General features: G+C 35.8%; 1 protein-coding gene across 3 annotated transcripts in view; it reads left to right on the forward strand.

Moving 5' to 3' along the window:
* The first annotated feature begins 1,051 nt into the window (after positions 1-1,051).
* Positions 1,052-20,947, forward strand: part of LOC149794168 (uncharacterized) — a 68,396-nt gene continuing 48,500 nt past the window's right edge. The window contains exons 1-6 of one of the 3 annotated variants that reach the window (XM_089968267.1): positions 1,052-1,126; positions 3,265-3,427; positions 7,655-7,796; positions 8,625-8,717; positions 10,101-11,340; positions 19,708-19,772. In XM_089968267.1, coding sequence (XP_089824393.1) covers positions 3,344-3,427; positions 7,655-7,796; positions 8,625-8,717; positions 10,101-11,340; positions 19,708-19,772 — 1,624 coding nt within the window. In that variant the 5' untranslated portion in view covers positions 1,052-1,126; positions 3,265-3,343. Of the gene's footprint in view, positions 1,127-1,279; positions 1,330-3,264; positions 3,428-7,654; positions 7,797-8,624; positions 8,718-10,100; positions 11,341-19,707; positions 19,773-20,947 lie in introns of those variants that run through there. The other 2 variants (XM_089968268.1, XM_089968269.1) reach the window with 2 other exon arrangements.

Consider the following 20,947-nt stretch of genomic DNA (forward strand, 5'->3'; position numbering starts at 1 on the left):
CTGATAACCGGAGGTACACAGTAGTTAATACCATACATCATGAATCTATAATTATTAAGTCACATATGTCTGCATCAATCATCAATCTTGTGTCGTATGGTCATTATGTGGACTGATAACCAGAGGTACATGTATGCAGTAGTTAATGCCAGTCAGCATGAATCCATCATCATTAAGTCACTGATGTCTGCATCAATCATCAATCTTGTATCGTATGGTCATTATGTGGACTGATAACCGGAGGTATACAGTAGTTAATACCAGTCAGCATGAATCCATCATTATTAATGCACTGATGTCTGTATTAATTACGTGTCGTAAGGTCCACCAGGTTCAGAGTCATGTTGATTGCAAGAGCCTTTCAGCTGGGGTGGCATACTACCAAGAATGTGTAGTGGACATCGTCGATACAATTGAATTTTGGTTAAGATATATTTCAGGATTATATCAGGGACAAATTTGACATTATACAGTTTATATATTCCACGTACGTTTAGAAGACCATTTTCAGGGACTGTAATGAGAGGGGAAGAAGAAAAGAAGAGATATTAGATCTCCCCTATTCTTCTTAATGGGTATTTGAGATAGGGTAGTGAGTGGTAGGCTTGCGGGAGATTTATTAGGTTCACATGGGTTTCCTGGCTGATCGGATATTTTGCATGATCTTGCTTCCTTCTCTTAACTTGATGTTTGCGCATTGTCGACATTTTCTGTGAGTTGTGGTGTTAAAACAAATTTCATCGCTTGTTCGCGCATATTGTACACGAACCAACAGAGGAAAATACTCTCATGGCATCCTTATGAATTAACATTATAATCCCTATGCGAAATGTATTTATTCATGTTTTAATTTAAATAAGGGATCATGAAAGCTACCCCTACCAGACCCTTGAGATCAGTTATAATCAAAAGCATTTTTATTTGTTTTTTTTTATATACTATTTTCTATCTCTTTTATGAAAAGTCACTATTGTTACAAGGCCAAGTGCTTGTCGGGTGTAAAGTTGTTTTCAAATCTATTCAAAGTTTATTATTCATTTATGGCATACCAGTCAGCGGAGCTGTATGTAATGGCGGACAAAGGATTAAGTCATCGAAGGATTGGGTTGTTTACAGCGGTTATTTGGTAAAGAAGCTTTTTTCTGTGAAAAATCAGTCCATATAAATATAGATTGAAGGGCATGATACTATCAGGCTTTACTAATATTGTTTAGCTTTGCTGTTAATTTGTATAGTTACCGCAATGAGTCCTTGACATTGTGGTGTTTTGTTCAAGTTATAACGTCAGACTCATGGGACTACACGAATGAATCCACGAATATAATTCATGTAATTTTGATGGGTTCCTTGTACATATATATTTCAAATACCAGTTTTTGAATTGATTTACATAAAAAAAATAATGTATTAATATATATTACACACTTAACCACTGTTCACTTTGTAAAGACAGATTTTACGATGGAGACTTCCGGTTCCAGTTTTCCGGTCAAAGACGTGCAGTGTAAACAATGAAATTCCAGCACCGAGTTGTATCCTGCTTCTTTAGCGTGTTCAGAGTTATAATTTTCAGCTTTGAGTCCCCAGAACCCACTATTCTTCCATACGACAGTAGCCGTAAACTTAAACATGTGTTACCATATATTTGAGCTAGTCCTATAATGTAAGACCCCGAGGCTGATATTTGTTTGGGCGTCGCGGTCTTACTGCCCAAATATCACCCATTTTTAACCTGAAGTACAGGGGTCAAGCTAAACTTGAATTTTTAGGGAGAAGTGACATTTCTTTTTTGGCAAAACAAGGAAACGTGAGAGCTAAACAGCGAGACGTGGAATATATATATATATCGTATGAGGTGTTTTCATTCCCTTCATCTGAGGTCATCATTTGTAGCACCTCTATTTCGTAATATGACTATCTGCATTTAACTCGTGGAGGATTTTTTCCTTTTTGCCTTAAATGCGAGAAGGAGAGTTATTTTGGAGGCTATTTCTGAATACATCCCAATACATTGACTTCTAAGAGATTTCCCCGTTAACCTAATGCCTAGTTGTGTTAGAAACATCATTTTAAATTGGCTATTTCACTCACGCATGAGCAGAAGGGTAAAAGTTGGAATTCTTTCTTTTTTGTTTGTTTAACAGACCCATCATTTTTGTTTACATACCACACTTTATTCCAAATGCTCATCTTATCCTACTTTTTGCAAAGGTTCACCTGTCAGTGTGCAGTTCAGACCAGTCGGCCTTAGATCTGAGGCCAAAAATTCTAAAATCTGGACACAAAATCAGATTCCAACCATGGACGAATTTTGGGTGGAAAAAAAATTGGGTTAAAAAAAAATAAGGATTTTCCCTCTGTTTTTGTAGTTCAGCTAGAATGTCCAGATTATTTGTTTTCATTGTAGAGCAGCATCTGTCTACCTTTCTATAATACCACCCACTTTAGTGTATCATACATGACCTTGACACTACAGAGCTCGGCACTAGGCTACTATATCTTGACACATAAACGTGGTGCTATGGGGTTAATGAGTTAAGATTGGTTTTAAGCAATATTTTATTTTCAAATAGAAACTTTCTGAATTGTGTATATATTATCATATTCATATGCAGTATATTCTGGCCATGTGACTTAACAGCACTGTAGAAACTATTAATTTTAAATGGTAGGAGTAACTAGATAATGGTATTGTATGGTAGGAGTAACTAGATAACGGTATTATAAATGCAAGCAGTGCCCCACTAATATCAGATTGGTCCTGTCCAGTTTTCTAAGTGAGGTGCTTGTCAGGCTTGTCAAAAAACAAAACAGTCTGATTAAAATCAGATCAACACTGTACTATGTAAAGTGGGGATCTGATTTTAATGAAATTGTAATAGGACATAATATTAAAAAAAACCACGATTTTGTACTCCCAAACCCTGACATGGTCATGTTTCGAAAACACTTTTTTCAGTAATCTTCAAAAAAGAAACACCACTTTCAGAATGTGCTCATTACATGTAACATGTATAAATGGTAAACAGTTGTGATTGAAGTTGGTGCAGACCTGCCAACCCTCATGATTTTGGCATGAATTTCATGACTCAGTAGCGATGCAGATTCCTGTTGCATGCAAACAAATCATGAATTCAGGAATTCTCAGTTGGCTTAAATCAGGAATAAAATAACTTTTATCCCATAAAAAGGATATAATTCTCAAGTTAAGCATTTATGATATGCTTGATAACTTTTTTATTATCTTTTATTATTTACTTATAGGTTTGGCTCTACATAAAACAAGTCAGTATCATGAAATTCTTCAGTTAATTTTGACATTGCTTGAAACTTTGGTCTAGTAATGGAGCCTAGTGTCATGGCTGTTAATGAAGATGGTAGTTCAAATTGGCAAGAAGCACTTCCAATCCGGGAAACAAAAGCTGAGGTAAGATTCACTAGTTTTGGCAAAACTTTGCATGGTCTGTGTGTTTAGCTGTGTCCAGCACTATGTAACATGATCATGTGTTTTATTATACAATTCTCTGAGTAGTACAATAATATGATGTATGTGTGGACAAGAGAAATAATTGTATAATTTTATTAACACAGATACATGTTTTTGATTCACAGATGGATTTAAATAATGCTCAAGCATTCTCATTTAACATTATTATAAAACTTTTCAAGAAATCTTATCTCCCCCTGGTAGGAACTCTTAAGTGCATCACTTGTGCATGCATTAACTGCGGCTTAGAACTACTTGTGTTGTAAAAGTCACCAGATCTTGTAGGCATTCAGAACCTACTATTTCAGTAATGAACGTCACATTTTAGAATGTTATTCCACCTACTCATAAGAGGCAATTATTCACTCAGTTTGGAGAGAAGTACATACAATAAAATTAGTGTTAAAGGGTAGATACTATGAGGACTCTTTTTGGCTCAAAAATTCACAAACTTTCCAAAAACATTATTGATTTGGTAATGCAATAGAAACAAATTATCAACATTTGAAAAACTGAAAATTGCAGTTGATTTATAAAAATCATTTGATATGATATTTTATGCATTTGCACATGATGTCATATCTGGCAGTAAAATAGCAATTTTGTACTAACATTTAAGCTATTTTAAAAACAATAAGGTTGACCACATGTAGTAACCAAATTCATATTTTTACCAAATATAAAGGTATGTGTGAACAACCTTTGATTAAAATATCATTTTGGTTCCTATATATCAACCATGTGAAAAACTTTTTTTTTTTTAGTGTATCATGATTTATTCGTACCTCTCTACATGGCACATGTACATACTCATAGCAACTGAAATATTATTTTAAACAAACGCCAAATGAAGACAGCTTTTCCGAGTCTATGAATTTTTGAGACCTTGAAAGATTAGCATGTCTCATAATTTGTGTGAGTTCATATTTGTCAGCGCATGCGCTGACACCATTAATCGTTAATTGTTCAACGTTTCATCTTATGGATTAATACCATTTCATGATCAAGCTATATAACAGTTAAAATGTTTTCACCTCCATGGAATTTTTTTTGTATTCCACTGAAAGTGAAATATAGATTGGAGTACACCAAAAATTGGCATTGCATTCAGCCATCAAACATTGATGTACATTTAGCTTTTCGTACAGTGTTATGCTGCAAATTTTAGAATGTGCGCAGATTTTCATATCTTTGCTTACAATTTACCAGTCATACATATAATACATGTATGACAGATAAATTGTAAGTAACAACATGAGACCCCGTGGACACGTGGCAGAAGGAGATGAAAAAGCACAAGGCTTGCAAAGAGCACATATGTATCGGAGCACATTGATATCGGAAGAATGAAGAGTATCCAGCAGATTTCAGCTCTGGAGTACTTTAAACCACCTACTCAGGTCCTGCAAGTTACCAGTGCTGAAGCATTGTTTATGAGTTTTCTTGTTAACAAAACCTTCCTTTTTAATTGCCAAGATTAACAGCATGCAAGGAACCTGAACTGTTTTGAAAACAGATTTACCATGGCCTGATTGAGGAAGTTAAAGACTGCCACAGCATCATATCATGACAAATGGCATGAAGTTTGTGTATATCAGTAAATCTGGCTGTAAATAAATTTGTACATGTAATCAGTGTAAATAATGTTCTAGTTTTATTTTGGGATTTTCATATAATGAAGTACTGACCATCAAAATGGATAGAGCTAGTGTCATGGTATAATTTTTCACTAATTGTTCAAAATTCACTCAGTTTTATCCTACTTTTCACTAATTGCAAGTCTGAAGGGTTGGCATCTCGGTAAATGCATCAGATAATTTTGACATACAGCAAAATGACTATATGCTCATTTTAACGTTAAGACAATAAATGTGGTATAGTGAAACCATGAAATAAACATTTAATTTTGTCTATATGTTCATCAATAACAGCAGATTTCTCCATATTTCCGAATCTTCAAAAGACCCCTCAAACTACCAGCCCAATTGAGAATGTTTTATTTTATGACAACACTTTTACAAAAAAAATCGAACACATGCAAATTTCAAACGTATTCTCATTTCCGCCCCTGTCCATAGCCATATGATCTACAATCTTCTAGTAGCAAATATCACAGAATGCTTTTGCCTCCACTAAATAAAAAAATTGACTTTAAAATATTTCTTGTCATTTGTGGGTTTTTTCCCTTCCTTTTTCTGATCTTGTTTTGTTACATTCTGATTCTCTGAAGTTTGGGGTGAGTGTAAGTTAAATATAGAAGAGACACATGAAGGAAGTCAACCCACCACCACCACCACAACAACATGATGCAGCTTACATGTTATTTTGTTAATGGTATCTAAAAGATAATGGGATGAATCATGATGATACAAATAATAAAACAAGCTATCTTTCTAATTTGATGAATTACTTCAGTACCAAACTTCACAGTATCCAGCTGAATAGGTTTTCAATCTCCAGCTGACAGTAAAATGGAACAAAAATAAAACAGTGTAATACAGTTATTGAAGAAGCATTTACTGAAGAAATGGATTTTATTGTAGTGTTATGAATTTTTCCAAATTGGTAATGCAAAGACATGTATAAAATATTTGTTTAAAAATTGGATAACATAATTGTCAACAGTAATTGATCAGACCTAAAAGAATTCCATACAACAACAAACTACTTCTATATGATATTTTGCCTATCACAGATTCAAGGTATGCGAGTGGTTTATGGGTATAGGGCAAGACTCACTACATTGTCAATCAGCAGTTTAAGCCTGCTTGGGGGCATAGTTTTTTTCTTTTTAGATTTTTATATATAAATACTTTTTCTTCTATTTTTTTTCTTCAATGAGTTAAGTTTGTTTCTCTTGCATGGTTTCTTTTTTTTTTCTGTCTTATTTTGTTTATCATCTCTCCAAAGACTGTAATTAAAAATAACCCTGATAGCAATTTGTTTTTAAGTACTGCTATTTCAACTGGTTGCTTACATTTGTCATTATAAATTTCATTATTGTTTATCATTCCACTGTTTCCTGATGATGATACAAATCTTTTGCTCACAGCCATAGTGTGTGTGTGTGTGTGTGGTGAGACAAAAAAGCAATAAGAATGAGCATACCAAAAAAAGAAATTTGAAAGGACAGAACATATTTTGGAATTATCTCTTTTTCATTCCTGTGTTCATTTGCGGTTTTTGAATGTTACATACCCGTCTTCCTTTATCTTATAACATAAAATGCATATGCTTGTTGTATGTATTGTCAGAATTGGGAAAGATGGTCTGCCATAGCTGTTCCATTTTTTTTTCAAATCAAATTATAAACAAATAATTTGATTGCAGGCGTCATCACCAGTGAAAAGTCTCCTTATTCTGGAGTAAACAACTTTTTTAAAGGTGTGTGTGCGCATGTATGTGAAAGTCCATAGTAATTAGTAATTCTGTTTTGAAAGTATTTCTTGACATTTAATGTGCAGATCATTCTACAGCTGGGATTGAATAGACTTTAAATTACCTGTATTTTAGTATTACATTTTAGAAGAATAATTATTATTTTATTTAATTTGAATAATTGAGCATACATGACCACATTGACGTACACTTTTAACATTAAACTTGTCAACATAGTTGTTTCTGTTGACTGTTACACAGATATAACGGCATTTAGTATACATGCTTATTGACTAAACAGTTAGCACTTTAATTTGTCACTTTTGTCATGGTCAAAGAACATTAACACGTTTCTGTGGGGTTTTTTTTATATAGCCCCTGGCTATTTTTAACAATCAGTGGAATATAGTGATACCCTCTCTCTGTATGTCAATTGATTACCACATTGACTTAAACCCCAGATGAAAATTTAACAAAGTTTGTAGATGTTTGTCTCTCTAGTGGCAGTCATAGAGAGGGTTTGTCTGTATTGGCTTCTTTATATGGCATTCCTGGGAAGGGAATTAAAGACCAATAGTTCAGAATGTTAAATTACAGTGACATTTTCAAATGTTGTATGAATTCATATATGCTGCCATAGCCATTTGATGGATTTTCATTTATAATCCATGGGCTTTATTTGTGGGGGTGGGGGTTGAGAACCAGGGGAATGAGTGGAGAGGTGGGTTCAGAAGAAGAGCATGAGGATTTGTTAGGGTGAGTCATTGCAGTTATTCTTCATCTTTCCAGAATGAATGTTCAGGTGATTTGGTGGTAAATAGTGAGACCAACAGCTTTTCTACCGTGTTAGCAGGAGAAGCAGGGAACCAGTCTGCTGCTAACCCTGCAGTTCTGGAAGCACATGCAGAAGCTGTAGTTGAGCAGACACTCGGTTAGTCAAATAAATGTGTTGCCTAGAATACTTTTTTCTGTATCTGTTTTCTAAAAAGACACTTTAAATGTGAAATCGGAAAGCAGTAATGATGATACATGGATGATAACCATTTTCTTCTGGGGTTATTCTAAAATCCAGTGTTTTCCTTTCACAAAAAACAAATATAATTACCATGAGCATACTGGCAAACTTGTCTGTGACACATCACCATGCCAAAATTTAGTTTTCAATTCTATCAGCACTTTTCTTTTCTCATGTTTTTATTTTATTTGCACAAATGCAGGTTGTGTGTATGTGTGATTGGTAATCACCATCTAAAAAAAAAAGAGTCCATAATGGCTTTTCATATAGCATGTTTAGACAGATTTGTAACAATATAATTTTTGAGGAGTCTGATTGAATGATACAATGCAGCCTGTTATTATTTGCAGCAAAATCTCAGATCCTGAATGTAAATTTTTTATTGCTTTGTCTGATTTAAAATTTGATAGTGGAAAAAAAGTCCAAACTATCAATATTTTTGTAATTGTAGCACAGTGTGAGTGACAGTTGGATAATGGAATAACCCAAACACTGAAGGTTAGATTCATAGAAATAACAAAGGAAGGCTTTTATGATTTACACATAGGAGATGTGTTGTTTGTTATTTACACATAGGAGATGTGTTGTTTGTTATTTACACATAGGAGATGTTTGTTATTTATGCATAGGAGATGTGTTGTTTGTTATTTATGCATAGGAGATGTGTTGTTTATTATTTACACATAGGAGATGTGTTGTTAATGATTTCATGTAAGTAATATATATTGATGTATATGCTTGCAGGAATAAATAATGTAAATGAGCAAATGTGGTCAGCACCAGAAGAAGATGTTGATGTAGTTTCATTGGATACTATGACACCAGCAACATCATCAGGTGATTTACATGTATTTACCAGGTTTTTTTCAAGCTGTATATTTTTATATTTTAAAGACTCTGAAAATTTAATTTTAAATGGTGTACACATTGTTATTTTCCAAGTCACAGATTATTTCGTAAAAATGTGTTTCAGAATCTCAAAAACATTGTGAATGTTAAATTATTTATGCACACCCCATTAATCCAATTTACATTACTTCACTATAACAATTAAACAGAAGAAGGTGTTTTGAGGGGTGAGGGTCAGAATTCTGTAGTACGAGAAACTTAGGTCAACTTTTTTTCTCACCTGTGAATCATATGTGAGCCATCACATTCCAATGGCATTGTCATCAGCATAGGTGGCAGCATGATGATTTTGCATATAGTTGTCAGGCACCATTCTGTGTACAGTCATGAAACTTCCCTTGTTATATTCATCCTTGATTGTACTGCTCACCACATGCAAATATATGTCACACTTTTCAGGTTCTATTGATTCTGCTCAGTTTTTTCGTTTAGTTCAAATTCTCTGACACTATTTTATGTAGAGTTATGATTCATCTTGGAGAGTTATACTCAAAATGGGCCATAAAAGGGTCACAACAACCTACTTTTCTCAATCTTTCCATTTTGCAATTTGTTTTTTTATTATATATAATTATGCCATGGTGGAGCAATTGAACATTATTCAGCAGAATTCTTTTCTGTTGGGTCAAGTATTTAACTTTACATCAGTATCCTTTGTCCGAATTAGGTGATGAATCACTTTTTAATGCAAAGGGTTCCTGCAGTCATGGAAATCCTGGAAAAGTTTGTAAAGTAGAGAAAGGGCATGTCAAGGGCCTTGAAATTTTTTAAAATTTTCATAAGACTTTCAAAGTTTTGGAACGTTATTGGAATTTTGTTATTTCGCATTATCAGGTTGCATTTTTATTCAGCAATGCAATAGTTTTACCAACCAATCTACATAACTTCGATAATGGATTTATTAGAGTGAGATCCCCATAAACATCAGTTAGACTACATCGGGGAATCTTGCCACCATTCAAAATCATTGTAAGATGCGATCAGAGTAAAATTACTAAAATGATATTGTTTTTGTGTTAAATTTATGTGTCAGGTAAGTATTAATGGTCCAATCTTTATGTATTAGGTACTCTTAAAATTGGTAAAAAAAAGTCTGAAAAGAGTTTTGGAAAAGTCATGGAATTACATTATTTAAAGAATGCAGGAGCCCTGAATATAGATTCAGTCATTTGTGATTACTTGGTGAAATAAGTTTGTAGTCACATATTAAGATTAATTCATTCATTGTGGGTTAAATTTTAAGCTTGTACTATAACACATAAAAACACAATATAGAGTTGTTTTATACGTTTGAAAAATCTACCTTTCCAGATCACCGTCAGATTCGTGAAGACAACTCAAATGAACCGTCCACTGTTGAACATCATTTTTCAAATCATAACATGTCAGGTCCTTTGACTGATCAGTTCCGATCCTACATGACTCATCTTTCTGATCTTGGTCCTGAATCTGCAGAGAGTTCACGAGAATCTAGTGTAATAGATATGTGTTCAACATCAGAAGACAGTGATGGTGATGAATTAAACTTTCACAGCAGAAACTGTCCCCAGACTGAAACCTCAGATGGTGTACATCTTGGACAAAACATAGTGCAACTTCAAGATTTTGGCCATGGTTCTTATCGGCATGTGAGAAATGCTTGGGGTTCAAATAGCCATGATTCTAGTCCCATTACATCAGAAGATGTGAATCCTTATTCCTTGTTTAATCTTCCTAAACCTTCCAAAAGTAGAACTGAAATACATGGTCATGTACATAGGCATTACTCGGGTGGTATGAAAAGTGAAAAATGTAAGAATTGTAATGGTTCTTGCAAGCATACAAGCTGTTCTAGCTTGGCATCAGAAACCACTCAAGCACAACCCAGAAGTTTGAGAATCAGTCCAGTTCAGACTGCTTCAGCATTTTCTAACATTGAAAACAATCCAAAAAGTAAGCCCAAATCTGCACAATCTAATGAGACATCCAAAAGAGAAATAGAAAGAATGGAGACAAATGTTGATTCAGGAAGTGAAACAGAATCAGATGTTGATATCATGACAATCCAATCTGTTGAATACCTACAGGATAGTCACGATGTCACAGGTGCAGGTAACGGGGCCTCTCAGATCTTAACAAGACCAAAATCAATCAAGTTAGAGACATCTACTAAACTGAACCTGTCAAATTCAGGGCCAAGAAATTCTCATAACTATGGACGTAACAGAACTTACAACAGTCCAAGATTTGACTTTCCAACAAGTGAGAACAGAGTCCTTCTGATGGAATCAGATGTAACTATACACAATTCCCCTGTAAGGGGACTCCCTTGTAATCAATTCTGCACAGATAATACAGAAGGCAGGGATTCAGAATTTGGTGATCACTGTTCAAATTTGGCTGATGGAAGCATTGATCTGACAAATTATAGTGATCGAGATGATCCTACAGGTTTTCTCCGATACCATGGACAGGGAGAGGAAACGAGAGCTTCCCCAGTTCTTCCTGATGTCAGTATCAACTCAACATCAGATGACAGTGATGTGGAAGTTGTACACATTGAAAGAAGCAGGTACACCAGGGATTAAAAACAAATTTTGTTGAAACTGCTGTAATCATTTTTTATATTTTATTTTATTAATAATTCATGGCAAGGAACCTGTATTTTTATGAGCCTGGTAATCTGACTTGTCACAGACTGTTAGACATGTCAAGCATTTTAAATGTACAGAAATTAAAGAGTAATCAGATACAAGTTTAGTGATATAAAAGCAAGTTTTCAGTTTTCATGACAAATTGAATGCAAAATTAGAATATTGTTTTTACAAAATAGATCTGTTTGTGGCAAATTCATATTTTCATTTCTCCAAATATGATTATGTACCAGTAATCACAAGTTTTGATACATGTCAAATATGCCATCATGACCTGCTGACTAGAGTGTTGTGAAGGGCTCAAGTGACTAATTTAACTACCATAGTAAACCCATGCAAAGATCTTGATAATAAAAATTCACTAACTTTCTGAATGCTTATGATCAAACATATTTATCAGTGTATCCTTGATGACAGCTTCTGTGTAGATAAAACAATATGAGCTGCAGCATTTCTCCTTTGAATACCTGTCCCCGATCACATGAACATTAGGAATAAAATCTCTACTACCCCCTTCCAAAGATGAAAATTAATCTTTTCTCTCTATTATATATATAGAGAGAGAGAGAGAGAGAGAGAGAGAGAGATTATATACACCAGTAGACAGATAATAGTAGGCAAAGAGCAATAACTCTTTCTCATTATCTCCCCATGCACACATTTTTAGATCTTGCTGTGAACTGACAGGACATCATTCAGTTCACCTCCTGAAACTAGGTGGATATTTGATCTGTTTTCATTCCATCCACTAAGGATTTTGTCATTTTGAGATTATTCTACATTATCTTTTTTTTCATTTTGACCATAATTATTTGAATTTTTCACCCACGTTGCCTTAGTTGCTGCATTCTCTGCCCACAACGCACTTCATTGATATATTGTGATAGAACATTTTGAAGTACATGTTTATGCAAACTATTTATTTAAGACTCCTGGTATAGTGAGTGTTTCTGGTGTTTTTAACACAATTAATTATGCATTTCTTTTTGTTTCTTTGTCTTTTCCGAATCAAGCATGATGACCAAGTATGCAAAATAAAAGATTGCAAGCCTGTATGAATCTCATGACACATGTCTCACATAGAAAGTTTACATTGTTGGCTACATGCAGCATGTGCTCCACTTGGTTGAAGAATACATGGTAAACAGTTCAATGGAAAACTGTATGACCCAGAAGTTATGTCGGAAATCAAAGGACCGAGAATATGGATGGTTTGAACGTGCTAAGTCAAAGGAACCCGCAATGACCAGGCATGGCTTTGGAGCCTGTAAGTCCAGGTGCATGGAGCTTATAAATAATTTGAATGTCCATTTCAACATCCTTTTATCTTCCAGTTTTAGTCATGAATTTTAAACCTTTTGGGGAGTTTTCACCACTGCATAACATTTTGGTCTGCAAGTCTGGGTGCATGGAGTTTATAAATGACTTGAATGAGTTGTGCTCTCTAGCTACACCCATAGTTTGATGCCATCTTGGCTGCTGCCCATACCTTCCAACCATCTGGTCACACCACATTTTTTTCTTCTCTCCTGGCTGCTGATCGTACTTTCCGGCCATCAAACTCTGATCTAAACCATCTGGCCACACCTCAGTTTTTTTGCCATATTGGCTGCCAACTATACTGTCTAGCCTTCTGGCCTTGATCTATATTAGTGACCTTATGGCTTCTGTTACATATTTTATGTCTTGTCTGTTGAGCCATGGAATGTCAACATTATTGGGGATCTTATTGATAGATGTCAACATTACTGGGGATCTTATTGATAGATGTCAACATTACTGGGGATCTTATTGATAGATGTCAACATTACTGGGGATCTTATTGATAGATCCATCCGTCCATTTAACTTCACAGATCCTACTGCCATCCATATGTGCGACACCTATATTGGTTGTTTTTGTCTTCAACAAGCCATCCACACAGATTTGACAGGTATGGCTAGCCATTTACTCACCCCTTAATATCTTGGACTGTATGGTGACAGTATTAGAGACAATGGCCTTGCTTCATGTATGCTTCAGGAAATGTATTATATGGATATTGATCTTGATCATGTCCAGAATGACCCTCACACTGAATGTGGCATTAAACCTGATGATAGTTCATGCTTAGATCCAAGCATAGAGTGGACTGAATATAACTTCGGATGAGGTCAAACCACAGCCAAGACATACCAAAGACTTATAAAAATGGAACTAGCTCACTAGACACTCTGTATTAAGAGTTTAGTGTTAGGACTGGTCGGCCAGGTTTCAGGATGATGGGACTGGGTGGACATGGTGCTTTATATACGTGTCATAATGCCCCAGTGCTAGACATCACCATAAACAGCCACACTGTAGACAGTGTAGTGATAAGACTAATTTATTTTAAAGCTACATTAAAATTCCAAATCACACACACACACACACATTTTCATGTTCCTGTCCATCTGTCATTATGGAATTCCTGCAGTTTACATATCAAGGAAATTGTTATTAAATTTGCACTTTCTCCCAGATAGAACATAAGTCCTTGGGCCTATATGAAACTGCTCCACTGCATCATATTCCATTGTATTCCATGTTCTCTGTGACTTCATCTTTTTCCATTGCTGCATATTTGGACACTGTCTTCCAGAATCATGATCTGTTCCACTCCAGTCAAAGGAAAGAACAGTCTTATTTCCCATTTACATCATCTAGGACTTTTGGTCAATTAGGAAGCCCCATTTTTGTCCATTCCATCAGGGTATGGATTTTCTCACCCATCTCAACCTGGTATGTCTTCCCCACCTTTGAGTGGTCCAAATCATTGTCTTTGCAGAATCCATTTGCAACACAAATTGATTATAACCAGGATTTTATCCCACTGGGTTGCCTCTAAATGCACCCTTTGTAGATGAACTTGCTATCTCAGAGCCATCCCTCTTCCATGTAGCTTGATTACAGGATCAGTGTAACAAGTGAGATACTATCATTCTTAGACCTATGATGCAGATGCAAGCTGTGATGTTGAACTACCCATTTGTTGCTGGACTTGGACATTGTCAGTGACCATTTGGGGTCTTGAGGACAAAGGTCTCTACATCAATCTCATGGAACTATCATCAAATCCTTTTATTTTTGGAACAACCATCATCAGAACAAGATGGATTTGATCACATCAGACCACAAGGTGGTAACCGCTCCTGTGGCCTAGTGGTTAGAGCATCCACCTCGAATGCTGGATGTCGTGTGTTCAATCCCCGGCCGAGTCATACCAAAGACTTAACAAAAATGGTACTAACAGCTGCCTTGCAAGGTGCTCGGCAATAAGAGGTTAGTGTTAAAACTGGTTGGCCTGGTGTCAGGATAATGTGATTGGGATGGGACATCATGCTGCATGTCTGCGGCATGATGCCCCAGCACTGGACATTACTGTAAACTGCCACACTGCAGACATCATAGCGATGGGACTGTAAAATGGTTAAAGCTGCGTTAAAACTCTATATCACACATACACACTACTAGGTGGTGTTGACGTATCTCCTCAAACAGGGCAGTACTAAATCAGCCCAACTCCTTATTCTGGTCTGGACATTTCATCATTGATGTGCACAACATTCTTTTTCTCTGTTAGGAGGGTCTGTGTTCCATTGCCTTCCCCCTCCAATATTATACAGAATTTAGGGGCCATAAGTGACTGTGATTGCCCCTTTCTACTGGGTCAAATCCTGGATCAACGATTTTCTCTATTTAGTGATCTACCCAGAAAGATCAGGCCAGGTCATTTCTTATCAAACAGCCTTGAACCCACATATTCCATCCCTGCCCCAGGCCATCTTCTCCTTCATGCTTTGCTCTTCAGAGAGCCTTACAGAGGAAAAAATTCAACTCTTCAATCATGCAAATCATTGCACAAGCTAGAAGGCTCTCCACTTGAAATGCTAATGAAGGAAAGTGGCATGTTTCAAGGGAATGGTGCAATGTTGGCTACTATTACTATTACTTTTCATGGTAGGAAGGATCTTGGTCATAACAGACTTCTCTGACTTATTGTTCAACTTTGACTTGCATAGGCCTAAATCACTTACATTGTTTTCCTAAGTGGAATTTCACCAAGGATCTGACCTGACTAGGGGTCTTGAGTGTCCGAGTGGTCTAAAGTTCTCACTGTTACTGATCACTGCCATCTCACCTCTGTCTGCATGGGTTCGAGTCTCGGGTTCAGCCAATGTGGGTATGTGTGAAAGCTTGCCAGTAGCTTCTCGTGGGTCGGTGGTTCTTTCCGGGGCTCTTCCTCCACCATTAATACTGGCCGCCATGTAAAGCCTATCTTGTGCTGAAAAATGGTTTTAAACCCTACAGCAACTGACCTGACTGAATTCAATCAAAATCAAGCCTGTAACCAGTATCTTGCTGAAGCTTTTTTCATGCAAAACCTGTTTCCTGATGTGTTTGTTTTGCCATGCAGAGTCAGTAAATTACATGCCCTCTCTGTTGACCTAACCTACCATCAGTTTCAATCAGCTGTTTTGGCGGTCCTTATGATGTTGCTCGATTTAGGTGAAATTGGTTCCATCAGCGGGCAATCAAAAGTCATTGCACAACCTCTTTCCTGTATTATCATTGTGGTGTAAGTGGATAATATGCATGACATACTTTGGCTTATCACTAGAACAGTTGCCTCGTGAGAGAAGAATAATCTCTGCGAGCCTTGCCTTGGCCATCTCTATCAAAGATTGTCGAGGCCATCACTAAACATGCATGGACAACCTTCTAGAGTTTTATCTACAAGACTCGGCTCCATAGCGACAAACTCTCGATCTGGTAGACTCAGTCATACATGGGCCTACCAGACCTACATTCAGACAAGTACCCTGTGCAGTTTAGTTTTAAGCTGGATTAACTTGTAAATTTTATGTGGTAATGTGATCTTGTTATGTATTCTTTCGCATCGTAAACAACATTGCCTTCAATTGTGATATATGCAATTATGAGATTGGGTGAACCTTCATATTAGGAATCCAATATCCCCCCTGGGGTAGAAGTTGGATGATCAACATTCCCAGAGCGTATGACCTATTCTTCTAACATCAGTTATTAGGGGAACATATTCAATGCTGAAAGAAACTTTTTTAGTAAATGGTTCTAATCAGAAAGGGGGAGGGGGCTATATTTCAATTTGCAATAGTTGTACATTTTTGGTAAAGTTCTTGCATTTGCCATAGGCTTTTGCAGAGTATAAATATTGTTATGCCTGGAATCATGAAACTTGGTCAACGGATGCAATCTCGATGTATGCTACAGCCACATCACAAAAGTAGGTTACTATGGCTGATATTTCATGTTTCTCTGACTTTGGTTAAATTTGTGCTTTAAGTTTATTTTTAAAGCTTAATTCATGCTTAAGCCATTAAACAACATGATTTACCACACCATTATCAAAAAGGTCACTGACCTACTTTTTCCATTTTACTGGCATAGCTTGTTTTTGTTTTCACTTGATAGAAAATAGGTTTTTGCACCCTGTATATGTAGATGATGTTCTTTAAAATAGTAAATAGAAGGAAATATTTCACAAGTGCTCTCAAAAACATAGTATTGTCATGCATGGTAAAGCCAAGAGTGACAATACTAAATGTTTTCACTCATGAGTAAAACGCTTCCTTGTGATTATGGTGATTTTCTTTTTTTAAGGTAAAAACCATAGATTTGCATGGATCATTTTCTCTGTAGTGTGCCCATATAAATAACTGTTGCATTACTTGAGAGAAGTTGTGAAATTTACAAGGGTTTTGGGACAGCAACCTTTTTCAAATTTATCTTGTACGACTGATGCTTACAATTGTGTATTTAGTCAAACTGATGACTTTCCAACGTGAAAATGTTTACTTTTATTAAATCATTTCTATACAGTAAACATTAGGGATTGGGAACTTTAGAACTATCATGGAGAGGTCACCTCTATGATGACAGACTATCTAATAGCAACAGTTCATGTAGGCTTAGTCACTAGTCATTTGCAGGATTCATAGCTTAGTCACTAGTCATTTGCAGGATTCATAGCTTAATCACTAGCCATTTGCAGGATTCATGAGGAAAACTAATTAAAAAAAGTGAAGGAGCCAAAGAAGTTGAAGAAACATGAACTGGGTCCAGATATGGGAATACAGATTTCAATAACATACTGAAGGAAAGAAAAAGTTATATTACAACTGGTGATAAAAGTGGTACTGCCACTGTAGTGATATAATTTTTCTTCCACTGTAGTGATATAATTTTTCTCCTACTGATACATTTCAATATCTTTATGATGAAATGTATAATAAATAGTTAGACCTAAATGAATGAAATTGAGGTTTATTTGTCACGCTTTGTTCGTGGTGATATTGTCAAACTAGATGATTTTATTGATATCTGTTAGTACCATACCTCTTTAAGAAAAGAAGGGCATGGTGACCTATATTACATATTTGATTGACTTTGGCACGTAGCTCATAACCAGAATGTTTTGTTTTTTAGCACTCTGTAACATACTGTTATACTAAGATTCATAAAACTTGGCCAGCTGTTGCATCATGATGAGTGCTATGCTGTCATGGCAGAAGTGGGTAACTGTGATCCATATTTCATGCTTCACTGACATGGGTTTAGTCTCAAAAACTGTTCATGCAAGAATCGTTGAACTAGATGATTGTATGCATTGCTGTTAGTACCACACCATTCAAACAAAGATGGTCATTGTGACTTACGTTGCACATTTTGGTGGCTATGTTAAGTTTTGCATTTAGTTCATGATGACATTGGTTTTGTTTTATCAAATGTACATCTGGAATCAGGGGCCTCAGTTGACTAAGTGGTCTAAAGCAGCTGATGCCTATACCAATCACTTCCATATGTCCACATGGGTTCAAGTCTTAGGTTTGGCCAGTATGGGCATGTGAGAGAGCCTGCCAATAGCTTCCCATGAGTTGGTGGTTCTTAATCAACCAGCTATACTGGCTGCCATTTGTAGCCTATCTGGCACTGCAGAATGGTGTTAAACCCAAACAACAACCTGGAATCCTGAAACTTGGTGAGGTGATGTTTGTTTTTTCTTTCAGTGTGAACTGAAAAGAAGATTACTGTGACTAATATTTCACATTTTGCACTGGCTAATCATTACACCCATTCAACAAAGATCACTGATTTACGTTTATGCTTTACTTGCATTCATAGTTATATTAAATCAATTTCCTCTTAAATAGTTTGTCGAGTATAATATTGGTTAAGTATTTAGGTTTATGATTTTATTTGTTCAGCCATGCTAAAGCAGTTTACATCCTTTCCTACACGGAATGATCAATACAGTTGAAAGTACAAATAAATATGTTTATTCATTGGTAAACTTTGTATATTACTGTTTGCATTATATATTATGAGTGGCCGAGTGGTCTAAAGCGCTCTCCTTTACGGATCACTGCCATCTCACTTCTGTCTGCGTGGGTTCGAGTCCAATGCTCGGCTAGCGTGGGTACGTGGGAAAGCCTGGCAGTAGCTTCTCGTGGGTCGGTGGTTCTTCTCTGGGTTTTTCAGGGTTCTTCCTCCACCATTAATACTGGCCGCCATGTATAGCCTATCGTGTGCTGAAAAATGGCGTTAAACACCACAACAACAACAATATATTATGATATGTTACCCTCAGCAAATTAACTATGTATTTACAGGTGAATGAATATAGGAATTAAATGTGTGGACTTGTGCTAAATGTTTCTTATGTAAGGCTTCACCTGTACTGAATAATCAAGGTAATTATTGATTCGTGAAATATTTACTGCTGGCTGTCACCACAAGGTTACTCAGTGCCTGTAGCTTTCATCCAGTAACAGTATACTTGTGGGGCTCATCAATGATAATTGCTTTCCAAGCAGATTATAAGAACCTGAATCTTGATTAACTAATTATCTATACTTTGAAATGATAGAGAAGAATTGTTCTTTTTTATTGTCTTTTATGCCCTGCTACAGTAGGTGTGTTGGTTTCTTAAGGACAACACAATACTGTCTATACAGTGCCAGTTATAAGTTAAGATTTAAAATATTTAAATTATGAATAAGTTTAAATGTAAAGATGATATATTGCAAATCTTTAGTTACAAAAGGGGTAAAGATCGCTTAAGTCTGAATTGAGATTTTAGATGATAATGTTGACAGTGGCTACAGAAGACTAGTGAAAGTAAAGGTGATCTATGTAACCATTGATTACATTCTGGTTTAACAATAAATATATCTGCAAGGCTGACAGAAATTATGGGATATGCATTATCCTTATCTTTTTTGCAGACCAAGGCGAAGACAGGATTCTTGTCGAGCGACAGTAGTAGTAGATTTAACAGAATCAGATGAGGGTAAGGATCGCAACATGTTTTTTTCTTCAAGATCAGCAAATAGCAAGACACATAAAATCTTTCAACATCAGCCTTTACATGTTATCGCACCTATATTAGCATGATGCTAAATGTGGTTCACTTTTACTTTGGTAAGGAAGAACCCTGTTGATTTTGGGTAAACATTTACAGTCAGTGTGTATTGAAAGAAGAAAGATTGTGTATGGCTTACACATTGTGGTCATATCTTGAGGTTACTGTGACTAAAAGAAGAGAAATGGTTTCTGCACAATTAGATTAGTTGTTGTACCTCACATACCCAGACCTAACTTTGTTAGAGAGGCCCACATATATCATAATAGGTAATCAGTGGCAGGTCAGTGAAAATCCAATTATTAACATTTAATTTGGATGGGTATCCTATGTACCAGGATTAAAAAAATTACACCATCATCTTTCTTTCTTTTCATTTTTATCTCATGAAAATTGTATTATTTTACCTTCGAAAATAAAGAAAGGACAAGTTTGAAATTGGCATTCAGCTGTTTTCTTTTCAATCAGAATGACTGTCCCTTGCGACCTGCTTATGAACGGTATTGATACTTCGCTTTTCTTAAAAATGGAAAAATTTATTTGCTTTGTACTTGGAGCTGTGTTAGTTTAAACCAATGAAATTGGTTTAACGCTGTAACCTTTCCCGTAGTATTCGCAGTATGAAGAACAACCAAGAACAAAGAAATGGGTAAGTTTTTTCTGTTTTCTCTACTTTTTTTTCTGGTTATTTTAAGGAGTTCGCTCTCATATAGATGAATTTTTCTTTGCATTGAATGAGCTCCAAATAATGTCCTTTGCAAGAATTATTATGCCGCACTTCAAATTAAAGATTTCAAGATAATTGGGCCCCTGGAGTAAAATGGTCACTATGGCTTATCACAGGTTTTTTGTAGGTCAGTGATAACTGGTTGTTACATTACACATTTTCAGCCCCCCACTCCCACCCCTCTGCTTTTATCTAAATTCACAGCAATAGTACATGTTATTAAGCATTAATGATTTATTAATGAATTGTCAGTGAGTATGACATATAAGAAATTTAAAATGTCATTGTATTTAAAGTATTTACAATTATAATAATTATAATGACTTGGCATTTCTCCCCAACCCAGCTCTTAATTTTCTTTCTAAAATGGCTAAAA

Source organism: Sinohyriopsis cumingii, chromosome 8, assembly GCF_028554795.1.
Source record: "Sinohyriopsis cumingii isolate HCF-2022 chromosome 8, ASM2855479v2, whole genome shotgun sequence".
NCBI lineage: Eukaryota > Metazoa > Mollusca > Bivalvia > Unionida > Unionidae > Sinohyriopsis > Sinohyriopsis cumingii.